General features: G+C 37.1%; 1 protein-coding gene and 1 non-coding gene across 4 annotated transcripts in view; both read left to right on the top strand.

Annotated features, from left to right (window-relative positions):
- Nucleotides 1-20,180, top strand: part of ORC5 (origin recognition complex subunit 5) — a 69,457-nt gene that overhangs the window by 4,263 nt on the left and 45,014 nt on the right. For all 3 annotated transcript variants that reach the window (XM_052680909.1, XM_052680911.1, XM_052680910.1), the window contains exons 4-12: nucleotides 1,548-1,745; nucleotides 5,340-5,414; nucleotides 7,756-7,867; nucleotides 8,208-8,338; nucleotides 12,162-12,210; nucleotides 13,696-13,786; nucleotides 15,961-16,013; nucleotides 17,513-17,625; nucleotides 19,227-19,274. In XM_052680909.1, the coding sequence (XP_052536869.1) occupies nucleotides 1,548-1,745; nucleotides 5,340-5,414; nucleotides 7,756-7,867; nucleotides 8,208-8,338; nucleotides 12,162-12,210; nucleotides 13,696-13,786; nucleotides 15,961-16,013; nucleotides 17,513-17,625; nucleotides 19,227-19,274 (870 nt within the window). The remainder of the gene's footprint in view (nucleotides 1-1,547; nucleotides 1,746-5,339; nucleotides 5,415-7,755; nucleotides 7,868-8,207; nucleotides 8,339-12,161; nucleotides 12,211-13,695; nucleotides 13,787-15,960; nucleotides 16,014-17,512; nucleotides 17,626-19,226; nucleotides 19,275-20,180) is intronic.
- On the top strand, nucleotides 10,384-10,454 carry TRNAG-CCC (transfer RNA glycine (anticodon CCC)). Its single transcript has one exon. It is a non-coding gene; the product is annotated as a tRNA-Gly (tRNA).

A 20,180-nucleotide genomic window follows, 5' to 3' on the forward strand; every position in this document is an offset into this window, starting at 1 on the left:
TTGACAAACTAATTGCAGTTATGTTCAGTTGGGTGTGCATAATCTCTTTAAATGTAGTCCCATAAGTTTGAACTTACTGTGCAGTCGTTAGCATTCTGAGCAAAGGTACAAGCCATACACTTGCTGGAAATCTAAAAAAGAAAAAAAATAAGTCAATAAAATAATGAAAATCACTAGTTGAATACAAGGCTGCTGCCATTTGTTCTGATACTTTTGCAGATTGAAGGAGAACATTGTATTCATTGTAGCATATTTGCTTTATTCTGGTCATCCTGCTTGTAGATGCAGGAAGATCTTTACTTTAGAAAATACAGTCTTAAATCTTGAAAATTTTGAAAATCTTGAAAAATACATCTTAAATCTTGAAGCAGTGTTGCATAGGCTAATTGTTGTGGTTTTTCTAGATCCTCCAAACACAGCTTGATGTGCGTCACAGAATCATAGAATTGCTCGGGTTGGAAAAGACCTTAAAGATCATTGAATCCAACTGCAACCTAACCATACTATGCTAACTATAACAACCCTCTGCTAAATCATGTCCCTGAGCACCACATCCAAATGGCTTTTAAACACATTCAGGGATGGTGACTCAACCACCTCTCTCTGGGGAGCCCATTCCAGTGCTTAACAACCCTTTCTGTAACGAAGTTCTTCCTGATATCCAACCTAAACCTCTCCTGGTGAATCATACTGCTTTACTGTGGTTTTTAATGTATGCTATTTGTTGTTTCTAACATAAGAAAACCACTTCTTTAGACTACTTATTTCAAAATTTTGGAGGAACTGAGTACCTTGAGTAATGTTTGTAATGGTGTTGTGGCTGGATGGCTAGCTATAAGTGAATTATGTAACTAATTGGAATCAACAATTTTTTTTCAGGAACATACAAACAAAATTCACATCAAGGATTCCTGCTTTCTAAGTAAAATCATCTTGATTTGGAATTGGTTAATGCCATATAAATAATCACATAAATATATATGCACATTTTTTCAGATTTGTGCAGAATATTCTACACAAACAGGCTTATCACATGTTTTATGTAGAATCTTGCACTTTATCTTCGGGTCATTTGTATGCAGTGAGTGCCAAAAGCATTGCGTAATTTCTTTGAAATGTGTGCTCCTAGATTACTTTTTTTTATAAGTTTGAGAAGTTCATGCTACCCAGTTTGTAATGGGTTATTTTACGAGACTGTAATGTGTTGTGATTGTCTTTTCTTTGATCAAAATGCTATTTGGTGTTCTTCCTATGTTTTGCTCTCAAAAGAGAAATTTTAAAACCTAATTGGAAGGTACACCATGTGTTTTGTGTGAGGATTTGTCAGACCTCTCATCACCTTAAGATGTGATAGTTTGATTAGATACTTAAGTAATTATTTGTCTACAGCGAGGTTTTATTTATTTGTTTATGCTCTATTCTGTTGGCAGTGTTTGGTTTCTTTCACTGCTTCATATGGAAGGGAAACTTGATTTTGGAGTATATATATTGAAAAAGCACTATAAATACAGTATAGAAATGAAGTTGGATATTTTTATCCCCTCCAGCTTCCTCATGTGTTTGTGAACTGTGTGGAATGCTTTACTTCACGACTTCTTTTAGAAGAAATTCTCATCCAGCTGCAAAATGGTTCTTCTGAAACAAAACGAGCTTCTCCCGTGCCTTGTGATACCTTCAATGACTTTGTGCGTCTGTTTAAACAAGCTCTCATGAGTCAAAATCTTCAAGATCAAACAGTATATGTTGTAAGTAGTTTATTTTTAGTGCTTAGGTTTTGTTTTGCTTCTGTGGATCCAGGTGCTGTCAATAACCTGTATGTGCAATGTATGTATTAGAACAGTTTTCACAAAATCCTTTTTTGTACCTTGTTCATAATCTGTTGATACCAAATAGGTTTTTTTTCCAGCTGGCTTACTGTCTGCAGGTGAAAGTGTATTTTTCATATTTTTGAAGTTTTTTATTCACAAAGCTGTTTAACATAGTAAGTAATTGCCGTAAATTATACTGTATAATTAAGTCTCTTATTATATTATCTATAGAGAGGCTATATTTGTTTCATAGTTCTTAAGTCACACCCAGGTACTTCTCTGTGAAGAAGGTAATTTCACAAATGAAGAGGCAAAAGTAGGAAGCAGGGGTGAAGTGCATTGTGGTGCACACAACAATTGCTGGCTATCATAGACTTAAGTCAGAAGTCATACTAAGGAATTAAAATGTACAATTTCCTCTGTAAATGTAAGAATCTTACGTCTTTATATTGTTGCCCTTGGAGACAAGAACTGAGGTTTTAACACTGAGATGTCACAAATATCCTGCAGTGAAAGATTTGATGACATACATAAGTAAGCTTGGAAGAAACAAGCAGTCTGCAGAAGAAAATAGGAGAACTTAAATCACAAGTATGATTGAATCAGTGTAGGAGTAGAACACTGGTACTGTGCTAAAGTAGCTACATCAAGTAGTAAACATTAACAGCATTGATTGTGTCAACAGACAAATATTGAAATAAATATGAAGCATGCAAGAGCTCTACAGAAAGGATGTAGACTCCTCAAAACTTTTCCTAGTTCACTTAGTTGAATAATTCTCTAGTATAGTGATGTGTAAATGTATACATGCATACTTAGTAAACCTACAACATACATGGACTGAATTTTCAGTATAGTATTAAGAATTATATAATTTGTTAAATGAGGTCAAATTTATTATTGAAGAAAACATGAGAGTGACTCAAGATTGGAAGTCTGATCAGCTGGGATTATCACTGCGTGTTTCTCAGAGCAGTTGAAGGGCACATTGCTTTGCTTTTTTGTAGTCAAACAAGAAGTCTAGAACTACGCAGAAAATTCCACACTGTTTCACAGGTTGTGGTTGAGTTATGGTTAAGTAAAACTTCATATTATGTTTAGGGGAAGTAATGCTAACTGATGAAACTCATGAAGTTGATAAAATTTACTCTTCAAAAATTGGAGAAAAAAAAAAAATCAAACAGCTCCAAACCAATACTTAAAATATATAATAAACTACTTATAGATAATTCAATTTAATATACAGATTAAAAAAAAAGTGGTATTGACATCTTTCAACAATTTCATAAAAACAGGATTTAGCACTAAAGTGATGGGAAGCTTCACAAAACATATAATAAATCTGTACTTCTTTTCAATTGAATATTTGAATTAAAAAGCCTATTCTGCATCAGTAAAGAATGCATCAAGTGTTATATTAAAATTATTATTGATCTGGAAATCAGAATGTTCCTGAACAATAGTTACAGAAAGCAGAGCATTAAATAATTAGGAAGTTTCCATTGTTTCAGGTAAATAGTTGCTGAATCAGAAGAATTAAGTATTAGTATTTCCGTTCTGTTCTGCATGGGAACAGACAGAACACAGGAAATCAATTCATGTATATTAACCTGTGTCATCTGGGTTTGTGATAGAATTGTTTAAATTGAGACTGATGGAAGACCAGTGTGCTGGTAACATGAACTATTTCATTTTCGAATTAAATAATCTAATGTTTCAGCCTAATTAATTCAGAGTGAATTAAGATAAATGTTTACTCTTAAGCAAAGGATTCTAAATGCTTCTGTTAACTCCAGCATGGGTGCTGTGTGCTTGTGATTACTCAGAAAAAAAGAGAATTTATTCTTTGTAACTATATGAAAAAAATAGAACGGATTGAACTTCTATTCATTTGTATACCTGCAGTATTTGGCGCTGTACAGAAGCAGGAATCTGCAGTTTTATTGTTGCTCAACAGTCATTGGGAAAATATACTCTTTGGTTTAAAAAAACATGACAAATTTGCATTAAAATAAATAATAAATGTAGGTTTATAGGCCTGTGTTGGCCGTTTCCTTGACACACATGACATGTTCCACAGCCCAGTGTTGCAGTATATTTTGCGTGTTATGAATAAAAACTCTGCTTTGCTTCCCATTTAGGGGAAAAGTAAGATCTACTTAAGAGTTTAAGCTTCGTATTTGGTATTGCCTGTTACTAGGCCTAACAAAGAGTGTTTCATTAGGAAAAATACTTTCAAGCAATTCTGTGTAAACCTAATCAGCTGTTCTCATCCTTGAAGCTGGTTATTATATGAACGAAATTCAGATGTCAATATAAAATCATGTTGTGTTACAGTTTATTTAAAACTATAATAGTCCCAAGAATCTTGAACTATTATTTCAGAGATAATCCCACATTTTTTTCAGTTTTATTTTTAAATACCCTTTTCATAACACGTTCTTTGGTTGTCCACGTAGAATTACTTTTCTTACTGTGAACAACAGAACCGATAGATGTTTTAATATTTTGATGTGGTTAAAGAATAGACTAATGCAGTTTTCCAGAGACCGATAGTTTCTCTTTCAACGTAGTAGTAATTCAGAGGAAGTAAAGAACTTCAGAACTTATGTTTTTATTGTGAGTAGTGAATAGAATACAAAATACATGATTTGGTTCTTTTTTTCTTCTTAGAATCTTAACAGGAAAGAGTGAATTAAGTTTTGTTTTTTTTTTTCTTTCTGAAAGATGTCCACAAATGTTTTTATGCTCCTGATTTTTCCGTACAGGCTGAAACGTCCAGTTGTTTGGTGTTCCTTGTATAAGCTATATATACACAGCATAGCTGTTATTATTACACAGGGTTTGCATAAATACAGTTAAATCCTGTAAACATCTGGGCTACAAAATATAGTAAGAAAAGTTTCTCTCATAATTCAGTTGTATGAACTCCAGATGTTAGCTACTTGAAGATATTAAGTGGTAGCTCTTAATTATTTTGGAGACATAAATTAATACTGGTAAAAGACAACTCTCCCACAGTAAGTATGTTAATGTAGAGTTGAAGTAATACCCAGTTTTTAATAGAAGAATAATTTTGGAGAAAATTGAGATTTCAGAGGTTATAAATATTACAGATTTCTTGAATTATGCATATACTTCTTAATTCTTGCTACCCTTAGGTATAACGTTGTAGCATTCAAGGAACATTTGGATGTTGTGTTGAGGAATATGGTTTAGTGAGAACTATTGCTGATAGGTGGATGGTTGTACTGGATGATCTTACAGGTCTTTTTCAACCTTGGTGATACTGTGATTTTCTGGGAATTATATCTTTTGTTTGGAAGGCAGAGCTGCTTGAGCTTTCTGGAAGCACACACCTGAAGCAATAATCTCTCTGATGTTCCCTTCTTAACGTAACTTCCTGCTTAGTTTCCTCTTGTCTGAGAGCAATTGGTGAAATGTGTCTCCAGCAGCTGAGAGCGGATTTCACGTCAGCATGAGAGTTCAGGTTACTGTTTTCTGTGTAATGAGATCACTATTTTATTAAAGGTACTGGATCGAGCAGAACAGCTAAGGGAAATGGAAGCAAATGTCCTGCCAGCATTTCTTAGGCTTCAAGAATTGGTGAGTATCTCAAGGAAAAAAATAGCATATGATTCCTACATTCAGGATAACCGCACGTGAGATAGGTCTGTCCAGGCTCATCATGAAAAGTGATTCCTTAGAAAAGCTGCAGGTTGGTTGGTTTGTCTGTCTGTTTGATTTCTAAAAAATAAGCAACTGGCAGAGGTCAAAACCAGAAAGTAAACCAGAATTTAAATGCTTGCAGGTCTATCTTATCCTTCAATATAAACAAACAAAAGTAAAGTTTAATAATACCTTCTGACAGGGATGCTGATGCCAGATATGTAGCTGCCTTTTCTTGAATGTTTTTATTTTTAGGAAGAATGTGAATTTTTTTCTGCACTTCATTTAAATTCCTGTAATAACTACAAAAAAAAAAAAAGCAAAAAAGGAAGACTGTGATCTATTAGGTATAAGTTCAACACAGTTCCTACATACTACATACTTTGCACCAGCAATAGATAAGTTAAAAAAACCAATCCTTCTAGCATTTGTGAATGTTAATGTGGGGATTCAAAGTTTACATCTGAATCAGGCTGACTCAGAGAGCTCAATCAAATAGAATGAATTCAGTATCAGAAGCATGAATTTGCAGTCAAGAAATGTTTGTTTTCCTCAGTTTTCTCCCACACAAAACTTCAGGCCATTTCTTGATGGCTTTTTCAGAATAGTATGAACCATATGAGCAGGTCCAGCTCAGCTCAGCATCTGAGAACGTGCTTGATATTGGCAGAAGATTTTTACATTTCTTCTCTAATCACACCGTAGTATGTTTCTGATTTGAAGTTAAGCTCCATATCTTCTTTCACTTCTGAATTATGTAGGCTTGTCCCTTGGAAGAAGATGGTGTATTCTATGGGAATAAACAGAAAACAAAACTAGCAAATGGTGGTATTTTGAGATGTCTGAACAACTAAATAGAGGACTTTTTTTTTTTATATCTCAAGAACTTGTATATGATAGTCAGTAATTTTCTGGTGACACTGATTTCAATTTTACTGAATGAAGTCTCATTCAGAGCTGTGTTTTTAATCTTGGCAGCTGATTTTTGTGGCTCTTCTTGTCTGTTTTGCCCATGTTGTAGAGTTTGCTGCCCTGAAGGAGAAACAAACTGACAATAAATGAGGGAAGTGTAGCCCCTACGCTCAGGAACCAAAAAAGCATGATTTTTTTTTCAATGCTAAAGCAGCATCTTCAAGATCAAAAGTGATTTCCAGATAAGTTTGCTAGCCTTTCCTAATGCTGATATCCTAGTTTCTGCATTCTGAACTGAGATGGTGTAAAACTCATGTGCAGGCTGATGACTGTCATGGGGCAAAGTTGCTTCATCGTTGACTTTCATGGTTAGGAGGCAAGATTCTTCATTATCAGTCAGATTTTGTGGAACAGGGCATCGTGTGAAGAATGGAATGCTTGATTTCTGTATGGATTATGATAGAAAGGACTTGGGTTTCTCATATTGGAAGGTCTGTCAGGAACAGAAATGGAAATACCTTAGCTTTTTTCTTAGCTAAAATGGTGGGAGGTCTGGGAAAGGAAAGAGGTTTGGGGAAGAAAACTGTAGGAAGGTGGGCTAATTAAAAGGAAATAGATGAATACAAATAGAAAAAGAAGAAACAATAAAGAATGCTGGTGGCTATCACTTCAGCAAGAAGTGGGAATTTCAGAGAAGGGGAAATAGCACTTAAACTTCTCGAGTCATTCATAACTCATGTTAAGCATCATATATCAGTAGGGGTTTCGATGGAACTCTTGATGGCTTTTTTTCTGTAGGCACTGTCTAGGAGTTTAAACTATAAGACTTCAGCATTCTTAGAATATACTGAGAACTGCATTGAAGCGCTGTGATGTGACAGAAGGAAAGAAGGGCAATTGTCAAAAATCTTCTGTTCCTGCTCACCACCTGACCTTTAAAATAAAGTAGTAGCTTGGTTTTAAAGAGATCTGAGCTTTCTTTTGCTTCTTAATCCTTCCTATCTGTTCTGAAAGGCTGGGTTTGATTACCAATATAAATTGCTGCTTTAATTCTGCAAACAGTGAATGGATTGAAGTTGATATTGTCTAGTACTGAATCTCTGTAACCCCAGAAAGCATATATGTCAATGAAATGACAAGAGGTAAGAGGTAATCTTTCATTTGAAGATGAAAATCTTCAAATATTTGACACTCTTGACTAGATTAGCTGGAGCTTTGTTATGGTAGTGGTTTGTATTAAACTGTAATTTTCATTTTTGTTTGCTTATTATTTTGAATAGAAGTGTCATGGTATTTTTTTCATTGGTGTTATAATATGCTGGTTTTTTTCTGTTCATCTGCTACTTTTTTTTTTCCCTTCTTGTAGACTGACAGAAATGTGACAGTTATCTTGCTTAGTGAAATAGTATGGGAAATGTTTCGTCCAAATACTGGATGCTTTGAGCCATTCATCTTGTATTTTCCTGATTACAGCATAGGTAATATAATTCTTGAATTTGCTTTTTGGGGATAAAATAACACTTTGTCAAACTGTGCAAATATGATAAAAATCGTTTACCAATATGCCTTTTTCTGAATCTGAAAAGCATGTTAGCCACTGGAAGGCAGAAGGCTATATTCACACGAGCTCTAAAATACTCCTCTTAACAGAACATCGGAAAACAACATTTTGATCCATTATACTTGCTAGTTCTTTCATTACATTGATTTTTTTGGTAGTATTTGTTTTTAATGAGAATTATTTTTCTGCTTAATTTAAAACGTGTTCAGCTTTTAAAACTATTTTTAGATAAGCCAAACTTACCTATGTTTAAATAGGACACCTGCAGAAGATCTTGTCCCAGAATCATCCTCCAGAATATTCTGCGGATTTCTATTCTGCATATATAAATATTCTGCTTGGCGTCTTCTACATGGTCTGTAGGGACCTCAAAGAACTTCAGCATCTGGTGAGACAAGCTCTTTTAGTGTTGTTGTTGTTGTTCTTATTGTTGTTCTTTGTTTATTTGTATGTTTTTCTGAGAAACTGTGGCAAGTCTAGATTTACTGTTGAATATGGCAAAGAGAAGATGTGTTAGCACAGAATGTAGTTTTCCTAAAGTTGTGTGTGACAAAAGGTTCTGATGGCTGCAAAAGGTTTCTTGTATTACACAGTATACAACCACAGTCACAGTGAGGACAAAAACTGCGTTAAAGGAATTTGATATGTTTGTGATTCAGCCAACATAGAACTTTTCTTGATCTCACTTCTGCTCAAACAATTCTACAATATCAGAGTGGCTGAGAGGACTAAACCAAATATTTTCACCTGTTGAGATACAGAGATGTATCTCCTAGGTCTGCTAAGTATGGTAGAAGCAGTTTGTTGCAAATCCAGCAGTTCCTGAAGAAGTCTGTTACAGACTTAGGTATAACAGTGTTTTTTTTAGTAGTGGTTATGATTTTATTTCAAGATTCCTTACTCTTCAGATTCTTTTTGTATGTAGTAATGTGGATTTGAACTTTGCACACTGCTATTGTGGACTTCTGTTGTCCTTAATAGATTCTGTTGTATTTGTTTCCTGAACAATTCAGAATATTCAGTACAACGCGAGATAGTTACTTTCAGTGCATGAAAGAAAACTTCAAGTGAATGATCTTAGATAACCATTGCATGTCTGGCTGCAAGTTCTATGGTTTCCTATATTTATTAAGTGTAACTTAATAGTTACAGTGCTAGTGAGGCCACACCTCGAGTACTGTGTCCAGTTTTGGGCCCCTCACTGCAAGAAAGATATTGAGGCCCTGGAACGTGTTCAAAGGAGGGCAACAAAGCTGGTGAGGGGTCTGGAACACAGGCCATATGAGGAGAGGCTGAAGGAGCTGGGAATGTTCAGCCTGGAGAAGAGGAGGCTCAGGGGAGACCTCATTGCTCTCTATAACTTCCTGAAGGGAGGTTGTAGGGAGCTGGGGGTCGGCCTCTTCTCTCGTGTCATTAGTGATAGGACCAGGGGGAATGGCTTCAAGCTACGGCAGGGGAGATTCAGGCTGGACATGAGGAAGTATTACTTCTCAGAAAGGGTAGTCAGGCACTGGAACGGACTGCCCAGGGAGGTGGTGGAGTCACCGACCCTGGGGGTGTTCAAGGAAAGACTGGATGTTGTGTTGAGGGACATGGTTTAGTGGGAGCTATTGGGAATAGGTGAACGGTTGGACTGGATGATCTTTTAGGTCTTTTCCAACCTTGGTGATTCTATGATTCTATGAACTTGTCACCCAAAGTTGTTAATACTTCATCAGTATGGGAAATTTAAATTAAAATTTGAAACAACTTCTTGTATTTTTCAGTAGTGTAAAATTTCCCATTGATTTTCTTCCTACGGAGGATTTTAAGGTACCTAAGCTGTTAAGTAGCAACAGCAAGCTAGAGCTCTGCAGTGTTACATAAACATAGCATATTAATTTGAATCAAAGGTCTAGAGGAGTTAAAATTGACAGATATTTTCATTGTCCTTCTGTTGGAATTAAAAATAGGTAAGTTAAAAGTTCTTGTAATATAATAACATATGAGAAAGTGGAAATATGTTGAAGGAATTTGGTAAAAGGAGTTCTAACCAGGTATAAATTAGGGAATGTAATAGCAAACAGTAAAAATAAACTTAAAAAAAAAATACATGTGGTTGATGGTGACCTTTACATAGATAAAGCTGAAAAGCAATGCCAATTTTTAGCTGAGTTGTTATTGTTTATAACAGTTGTTATATAGTAAATATAGTTACCGTATACAAGGAAATTTTTCTTGTAGAGAGAACTTTGAAATTTCAAAAGCGTGTTGTGGTCAGTGGTTACAAACAATGAACAGATTTTGCTAGTGAGGAGATCAGAATGTTCCACTTGTGATTCCAACAGGAAAATATGTCTAAGTTTCAAGTGAACTTGTGTGTTACGTTTAGAAGCTTTCTGTTTAGATGAGATTGTCTCTCCATCAGGCATAGTTCTGGCAGGGCCAGCAGCAGCGCCGCTGGTGTAGTGGTATCATGCAAGATTCCCATTCTTGCGACCCGGGTTCGATTCCCGGGCGGCGCAGGAAGTTTTTTGCAATAGCATGGATTTACCAAGGGGAGGACGTGCCTGAGCAACCTGATAAGCTGCTGTGATGGAACAACCAGCCTGATGGGTGTAGGGGGAGCAGTGCGTGTTGTCTTCGTGCACATCAGTGAGGCCTTTGGCGCTGTCCCCCATTGTGTCCTCATAGACAAGTGTCAATAATAAGGGCTGGATGAGCAGAGATTGAAGTGGATCAAAAACTGACAGAGTGGCTGAGCGCACTCGAGGGTAATAAACGGTGCAAAGTCTAGCTGGAGACCTCTCAGGGTCCAGCCTTGTTTAACATCTTCATGATGGTTGGTGTTTAACATCTTCATGATGGTTGGCCTAGGTGGTCTTCTAGGTCCTTTCTGACTTTGTGATTCTATGATTCTGTGATTAATGATCTGAACTATGGAGCAGAGTTTACCCTCAACAAGTTGGCAGGTGAATGACAAAACTGAGAAGGCTGGCTGCCATCCCTCTGCTTGGCTCTGGTGAGGCCATGCCTCAAGTGCTGTGTTCAGTTTTGAGTCCCTCATACAAGGAAGACATGAAGGTCTGGGAGCATGTCTAGAAAAGGACAGTGAAACTGTTGATGGGTCTGGAGCACAAGTCTTACAAGAAGCAGCTGAGGGATGTGGGATTGTTTAGTCTGGAGAAATGCAGGCTTCAGAGGAGACCTTATGGCTCTCTACACCTGTCTGAACAGAGGTGGTGGTGAGGTGGGGTTGGCCTCTTCTTCTGCATAAAAAGTAATAGGAGTAGGAGGAATGTCCTCAAGTTGCACCAGAGGAGGTTCAGGCTGGATATTAAGGAAAACTTCTCAGAAAGAGTGGTGAAGCACTGAACAGGCTGCCCAGGGAGCTGTTTGAGTCTTCTCTCCCTGGAGATGTTCAAGAATCATTTAGATGTGGTACATTAAATGCAGAAACATTGGTGGTAGGTAGGCGGTTGGACTACATGATCTTGGAGGTCTTTTCCAACTTTAGTGATTCTGTGATTCTCAGTATCTTATGAACCACTTCATAGTGCCTAGCATAACCTGGAAATACATGTGTTATTATGCATGATTATTAGGAACATATTCTGGAATTATATTAAACTCATGTGTTGAAGATACTGCCTTGAGTTCTGTATATTAGCAGAGAGATTTAGAAAGATTCAGTAGGACAAGAGGAGAGTGAGTTGTGAAGATGGTAGTTTATATTCTGTGTGCTGTTTATTTGACCATTTAAGAAAAGATTGAGATAAGATCCTTGTGAAAAGTCCCACATTCTGTTAGGACAGTTTTCATAGATAATTTCTGCTTGTCTGTTTTAAGTACACGTTGCTTACTTCTGAACATACTGAACTACATCTACACTATAGTTTACTTTCATTACTCATTTTTGAATTGGAAGTTTAATATTTTTTAAAAAATTCTATTTATAGTGTTTAGTTGTTTTAAAAATATTAAAGATTACAGCCTTTGAATACAGAAAACAGATTTTGCTGCCAACCAAGCTGATGATTTCAGTTTATATTTAATCTGCAAAAATGTTGTGACACTTCACAGTAGAACATTTGGGAATAAAACAGCGTAATTATTGACTGAAATAATTGTTTTTGATTATAAAACCAATGAATTAGGCGATGTTCTCTACTCTGTAGGTAGATCAAATGTATGATACCTTCTTAATGTGTTGTACTTTTTACTTTCTGTAGGCAGCACTCAATTTTTCTAAATACTGCGAACCAGTGGTCAGAAAAGAAGGTAAGCTTCTGTCCTGGATTTGAGTGCGTGTAGGAGAGTGCGTATGTCTTCCTGATGACTCTCTGGAAGACTGTTTTAATCCTCACTTTGTTAATTTTTCTGGTCACAACTTTCTCCTCTCTCAAGCAGCAGTACTTCTACAAAGCAGTGACAAAAGTCATTTCTCTATCAAAACTCTGAAGAAGATAAAAGCAGAGGTTCTGTCAAAAACTGTCCCATAGTTCATCAGAATAACCGCAGAGAAACAGCCTTGCATTGTAGTATGCAAATGCATGACTGTAAGGCAGCATTTAGAGTCAGAATGTTAGACTGATCCTACCCCTGTACTCAGCACTAATGAGGCCTCACCTTGAGTACTGTGTTCAGTTGGGCACCTCAGTGCAGAAAGGACACTGAAGTGCTGGAGCAGGTCCAAAGAAGAGCAACAAGGCTTGTGAAGGGCTTGGAGAATGTGCCCTACGAGGAGAGACTGAAGGAACTGGGGATGTTTAGTCTGGGGAAAAGAAGGCTGAGGGGAGACTCTATTGCTCTCTTTCAATATCTGAAAGGTACTTACAGCGAGAGCAGGGATGGTCTCTTCTTATTGGTGACAGGATGAGGGAAATGGCCTGCACTTCGGCCACAACAACCCCAGGCGACGCTACAGGCATGGGGCAGTGTGGCTGGAGGACTGCGTAGAGGAAATGGACCTGGGGGTATTGATTGATGCTCGGCTGAACATGAGCCGACAGTGTGCCCAGGTGGCCAAGAAGGCCAATGGCATCCTGGCTTGCATCAGAAACAGTGTTGCAAGCAGGAGCAGAGAGGTGATTGTTCCCCTGTATTCAGCACTGGTGAGGCCGCACCTCGAGTACTGTGTCCAGTTTTGGGCCCCTCACTGCAAGAAAGATATTGAGGCCCTGGAACGTGTTCAAAGGAGGGCAACAAAGCTGGTGAGGGGTCTGGAACACAGGCCATATGAGGAGAGGCTGAAGGAGCTGGGAATGTTCAGCCTGGAGAAGAGGAGGCTCAGGGGAGACCTCATTGCTTTCTGTAACTTCCTGAAGGGAGGTTGTAGGGAGCTGGGGGTTGGCCTCTTCTCTCGTGTCATCAGTGATAGGACCAGGGGGAAAGGCTTCAAGCTACGGCAGGAGAGATTCAGGCTGGACATGAGGAAGTATTACTTCTCAGAAAGGGTGGTCAGGCACTGGAACGGACTGCCCAGGGAGGTGGTGGAGTCACCGACCCTGGGGGTGTTCAAGGAAAGACTGGATGTTGTGTTGAGGGACATGGTTTAGTGGGAGCTATTGGGAATAGGTGATCAGTTGGACTGGGTGATCTTTTAGGTCTTTTCCAACCTTGGTGATTCTATGATTCTATGATTAAGGTCTTTTCTGAGCTGAGTGATTCTATGATTGTGTTCTGCCTGTGATGTTCAGATGCTGTAGATATGGTTTGTGTTCCATGAGGTAAAAACTTAACGTAGTTTATTTTGGCTTGGTGCAGCAAAAGAACGCGACACTCGTAAACTCTGGAAAAATATTGAACCTCATTTGAAGAAGGCAATGCAGACAGTTTACCTCCGGGAGGTATCCAGGTAACCTTCTGTGGTTTCTTTTTCTGGTTTTGTATTTAATAAGCTTTCTTCGTAAATATTTTCTTTGTCTCAATTAACTCTCATCAGCAGTGTTTCTTTTTTGCTAGATAGAATCTTTACTTTTTAACCTGCATTTCTTTCTTGACATATAATGTTAAAAATAAGATACCTTAGGAGAGATCTTCTAAATAAATTGATACGTGTAGCATATGAAGTAGTAAGTGATAAGTAGCATGTAGTGGATGAACTAGCAGAAACGGGTTGTAGTTTGAATTTCTGTGGTGGTCGTGCAGATCAGCGTTGCCACAAGTGGAACTGTCAAGCATGGGAATCCATCACATACAGACACAGTTACTGCTGCAGGTTTTGAACATCAGTGTCCTTCAGCTTTGTTTACTCGTTAGGTTTATGTATATTTGCTGTGCTTTCTGACCCTTGTTTTTTTTTTTTTTTTATCCAAGGGCAAAACATTCCTTATATAAGATTATTGTTTTTGACAACATTAAAATTTGCTGTTCTGCTCATGCACTGAACTTAGGTTGGTATAGTTTGAGATTCTTTGTTTATTTGACTTGAGGCTGCTGGAAAAAGGACCCTGATGCTCATTTTTTAATGATAGCTATTGGCTCAGGCTTAATGTCTTCTCTATCCTTCTGATTTGTGATTCTAATATTACACCCTTGTAAGTAGGGATAAATAATTAGTGCTTGATTTCTTTGTACTGATACATAATGATTTCTTCTGCAATGAATGTCACTGAGGCCATAGAGTATTCTGGTAACAGAACTTGGGTGAGCAGTAGAAGTCTTGGCTAAATGGCTTGGAAAAGTGATCTTTCCTTGAAACAGAGGTTTCCCTCTGTATGAGCTAGACTTAGCTGTACAGCAAGTCATTAATTACTTTGTTTGCCTCAAATGTGTATTCATACTCAGTATTGATCTTTGTTACAGTCTACTCACAATCTTAACTTTTTGTATTCTCTAATGGTCCTTCCTAATTAGTGTGTAATCTAACATGATGATGTAAAGTAGGTTATTAATGGTTCCCAAATAACTTTTTTTCCCTCTTTACTTTTTTATTTTATTATAAATTTGAATTTTGCCATTTTTTATTATAAATTTCAGCTTTTTGCATAATAGTTCTAGGATTTACTTCTGCATAACTGTAAGCACTTGAGGAATAAAAATAACCATATTAATTTTTCTGGCCATAGAACTGTGATTACTCCTGAGTTTTCTTCTAATTTTAAGTTACAGCAGTGGAATTTTGTTATATGCTTGTGCTGCCTGAACCAAGATGAAAATGAAACTTTTTTTCTACCTTTGAGGTAGACAGTGTATGAAGTATTGGGTTAATAATTTGGTTGAATGTTCATTATGATTTGAGTGTTACATCAGTGCTCATTAAGCTATTTTTGTAAGTTTTAATTGCTCATGGCTGATAAACCTAATATGTGATAATAAATTAGACAGGATTTCAGCTGAGGGAAGGATCATGAGGATCTTAAAAAATGCAGTGGTACTTTGGTACTTGAATAAAATGTTATTGTTTGTAGTACACTAAGTGATAGTCTGAAATCATGACATGGTAATAATATTGTGCCTTAGGGGAAGCTTTAAGGTGAGGATTTCACTATTAAGTAAAACACCTACTTGCAGACATTACTTTTCACTGTCAAAATGTTCTTTTTGATTTTACAAAGCTTTTCAGAGAAGAATGGTATCAACTTCTTTTCACACACACTTCAAAACTCCAGTGTGAAGTAATTATAGTGTTGTTCTTGTTAGGATAAACACAGTTAAGCAAAACAAGAATAATAAAAAATCAAAGCTATCAGTTCTTCATTAAATTTTGCTTTGTTTTCAGACTTAATATGCTGTAGTAATTGAATGGAAAAGAACAAATATTTTATAATCAGCTTGTACTCAATTTTACTTTTACACCTTAATGTAAAATTATGTTCATTATTATTATTATTGTCTGTATTATTATTGGAACCTATATTCAAGATATTAAGACTTGATATTTATAATTATTCTTCTACTCTGGCCTAGCTAGAGTCATGTAATTAAATTACTTACTTGGTATATGTTGTTTGTTTTTTTTTCCCCCTAAAAGAGGATTTTACATGGGAATAACAAATATTAATTTCTGTTGCATTTTCTGTCTTTCAGCTCACAGTGGGAGCGATTACAGTGTGAAGAAGAAGAACCTGGGCAGATTAAAGGTGCCAAATACAGTAACTGTGCAGAAGCTTGTAGTGTAAAACATTTTCTCTTCTGATTGATCAGTCTTACCTGTCAAAGTGTGACTGGAATTAATGTGGACGAGGATACCTAATGTTCAGTTACAGTTCAGGGAAGTTATGTTTTCTTTGAAAAGACTTTCTACAAAGGACTCTTACTATTTTTTCCCCTTTCATATATCCTTGGAGTAATTTTTCCTATGGTGTTATTTGGGGTATAAGCAAATTTCATTACATCAGTATTTCTCCATCTAACAATGCATGAGGAAATGGCTCACCTCTCCTAACTGTAAACCTATGCATGCCAAGTGCAGAATCATCTGTGGAGTGATGTCAGTATTATACCTGGTGCATTGTACTGGTTTACCACATTCCTAAGCAAAACAGGCGTCCTGTGGCCATCAAATGCTGTTTACCAACAGCTTAATGTAATTTAATAATATAAAATGCTTAAAAATATTAAATTTTACTGTGGTTGTAATTAGGAAGTAGTGCATGATGCAACACTAGCATATCAGTTGTAGAAACGGACACTTCTTTATTAAACTGAACTCTCTGTATGTGATTGATTTTGTTGTTGTTGTTCCATGTAATGAGTATGCAGTAGAGAACATTCTCATTTGTAAATTAAAGCTAAATTGCTGTGATTTTCTGACTACCTGAAAAGAAATTACTAGCTGTTATCTAGGGTGCTTCTCATCACACTCTGAGCTCTGATTCTCAGCCTTTAAACATTTTTAATTGCTTTATCTTTGTTTGCTGATGTTTCTGAGTTAAGTCATAAAGGTAGTAGTGCTTTAAAGAGCAAGAAACAACAATTATAAAGTGCATTCAAGAGAAGGAAGAAAAATAACTCAGTAGACCGTACTACTTGTGCTTGTAGTACATAAGACTCTTATATAAATGAAGTATATTATGTAGCACACTAGGTCAGATGTATGAAGTTTGAAGTCTCGAGAACATTTTCCTTTTTATAGAAAATAGAAGAGTAGCTAAAAACGGTGAGATGCTGAACTGTTGCTCAGAGATGCAGCACCAGTTCTGGTGGCATGGCAGCTCAGTTCCATGCTGAGCTGCGTCCTCCAGAGTCTGGAATGTCTGTTCATTTGTTCTGTTTGCTGGAACGGGGTCCTTGACGGAAAGTATCCTTGAATTATTTTTAAGGAGATCACTCCTTACTTCACACACACATGGTTTTTGAATTGCTGATTTTTAAATACTGCTTCTCAGAAAAGTCTGTAAAGAGTTCAGGATGTGTATTTTGTGTAGCTTCATGACAGCATTCCTTGCCCTTCCCTGACTTTATATCCATGGTAACAGCTTTGTCAGAAGAAGCCATTCTTTGCTTACAGGAGTACAGCTGCAGAGAAGGAAATCATATAGACTACAATATTGAAACAGGAGAATACAAACCACTGTAATTTGAAGTCTGTGGAGGTTTATACGTCACTGAAATCTGCTCTCAATTGTTTCTTTTACAGGACTTTCTGCACACACACATGTGGAACTTCCTTACTACTCCAAATTTCTTCTAATTGCTGCTTATCTTGCCTCCTACAATCCTGTTAGGACAGATAAAAGATTCTTTCTTAAGGTAAAGGGTTTTGTTTTTTTTTCTTATGCAGGAATCCAATTTTCAGCAGTAATGATTGTCCTGGTTTAAAACTTTTTGACAGTTGAATTTTCTTTGTGTGTGTGAGATATTTATCAACATGTGCATGTGTTCATGAATATGTGGTATTCATGGCAGCTAAGGGTGAGCAACTGGAGGAAAAAAAAGTAAGAATATGAGGAGAAGTCTTTAAGAATATGCTTTTCTTCTCAAATGAGAATTGTGAACACGTGTTTTGGAGTTTGCTGCAGTTCCTAGTGAATGATATGCTGTTATATTAATAGTTAAAATGAGTTTCGTGTTTCTGGTACTGAAGACTTTTTGCCTTTCTGTCTAATCCTTTATAAGGGTGTAGGTGTGCTTGTAGTAAGCACTGACTGACGGATTATCTTTATCTCTCTTGTTATTTTGCTTGACCAAGCAGTTTCATAGTAAATGCTTTATTTTCTAAACATATGTTGTTGGCCAGATTTTTCTATATTAGTCCTGGAACTCAAACAAGAAAGCCTACAGGAATCAAGTCAAGTAAGGCATGTTAGCTAATGTGTGACATCTTTCTTGCTCGTGTTCACTGAACAACCTTCTCAATTTAATTTTTTCCTATCTCTTTTTTTATCATTTCTGAAGTTGATTTCCACTCTTGCATATGAACCATACTGAACTTTCCCACAGTAAATGCAATGTGAACTTCTAAGGTTTTTGAAGCACAAACAGTGTAGGCATTTCAGTCAGTGACATTAAATCTTTTCCCCAAGAATTGGGTGAAACAGAGGCTACTGTTCTTACTGCAAGTATCATCAGATAGCAATTAGCAATTCATAAGGTGCTGGGGCAAAATTCAGAAACAGGTGCATCTCAAAGCCCAGTAACACTTTTTGGGTGTGCCTTCAAGCTGTGTGTCCTTGAGTCATACTGACAGTGAAAACAGAACATGGTTTTGATGGGGCTGTAATGAGATTGCAAGTAGATCACAGAAAACTATTTTTTTGAGTAGTTAACTAATGACTGCCAGAAAGCAAAAGGAATGCAAACAAAAGCGTGGGCATTGGGGTGCTAATCTGCTCTACTAGTAGATGTGCTAGGCTACATACAGTTGTGATCTGTGGGATTCTGGTTTATTAAAAGTCCGATAGAACAGTGAAGTAATAATGAGCAGTGATGCTGTTAATTACGTGGAAGTTCAAATGCTTTGTGAAGATTAAATGAAAAATAAGTTGCTTTTAAAATATTCTTTAATTTAAAAAAGATCTATATGAATTGTTAATTGTTTCAATTTAAACAATACTAAAAACTAACTGAAAATCAGGTCTGAGGTTGATGTCTTGTTGTACTCACACAGAAACGGATACCACTTGGGACACAATGTGGCAAGAGCTAAGTGTGATTTTAGGAGTTCTAATAAGAAGAATTACTTAGCAGCATCAGAGACGTATAGACTGGAGGCGTAACAAAAAGCAGAACTGTACTAGCATACTGCCAGACATGGTGCATGATTCTTTCTGATTCGTTTAATTTTGTCACTGCAGTAAGAAGAGCAGAAAATAATTTGCTTATCGTATTTTCTCTTGTCCATTGTTTTACAGCATCATGGGAAAATTAAGAAGACCAACTTCATGAAGAAACATGAAAAGGTATCTATTTTATCTTTCAAAGCTGAGCTTGGGAACAAAGATTTTCTTACTACTGCACTACTGATTTCATACTTTCATACTTTGTGTTATCCTATATTCTTCACTGTAAAAACAGGCATTACTTGAAATAAGTTATTGATGCATTTATTTTACATTATATACATTTCTATATGATGCATACATTTTTATTTCATGAGAATTTATTGTACTGTAAATTTGTCCTCCGTATCTTTTTTTATAGCTGAATGTGCTCAATAAAACTATATAAAGGTCATCATAGATTGGCTTGGGTTGAAAGGGAATCTTAAAGATAATCTGGTTCCAACCTCTGTGCTGTGAGCGGAGTTGTCACCCACCAGCTCAGACTGCCCAGGGCCTCGTCCAGCCTGGCTTTGAATACATCCAGGGATGCCACCCTCTGAGCAAAAACATAGATCTCCCTTCTTCTAGTTTATAGCCTTCACTATCAGACCGAGCAAAAAATGTGTCTCCTTCCTGCTTATAAGCTCCCCTCAAGTACCGGAGGGCTTCAGCGAGGTCTCACTGGAGCATTCTCGGAGCTAAATAAGCCCAGCTCCCTCAGCTTTTCTTTGTGGGAAGGCCTCCAGCCCGGTGAGCAACTTTGTAGCCCTCTTCTGGACATGTCCAGCAGCTCCACATCCTTGTGCTGGAGGTCCTAGGCCTCGATGCTGTACTCCAGAAGCGGCCTCAAGAGGGCAGAGCAGAGGGGAAAGTTCCCTCCCTGCCAGCCACCCCTCTTTTGGCCCAGGGTAGTTGGCCTTCCAGGCTGCAGAGATACACTGCTGGCTCATGTCCAGATTTTTGTCCACCAGCATCCCTGAGTCCTTCTCCACAGGACTTGTCTGAATGAGTTCTTCTCCAAGTCTGCACACATCTGGGATTGCC

The sequence above is a fragment of the Tympanuchus pallidicinctus genome, unplaced genomic scaffold, assembly GCF_026119805.1.
Source record: "Tympanuchus pallidicinctus isolate F22 unplaced genomic scaffold, pur_lepc_1.0 scaffold19, whole genome shotgun sequence".
NCBI classification, from domain to species: domain Eukaryota; kingdom Metazoa; phylum Chordata; class Aves; order Galliformes; family Phasianidae; genus Tympanuchus; species Tympanuchus pallidicinctus.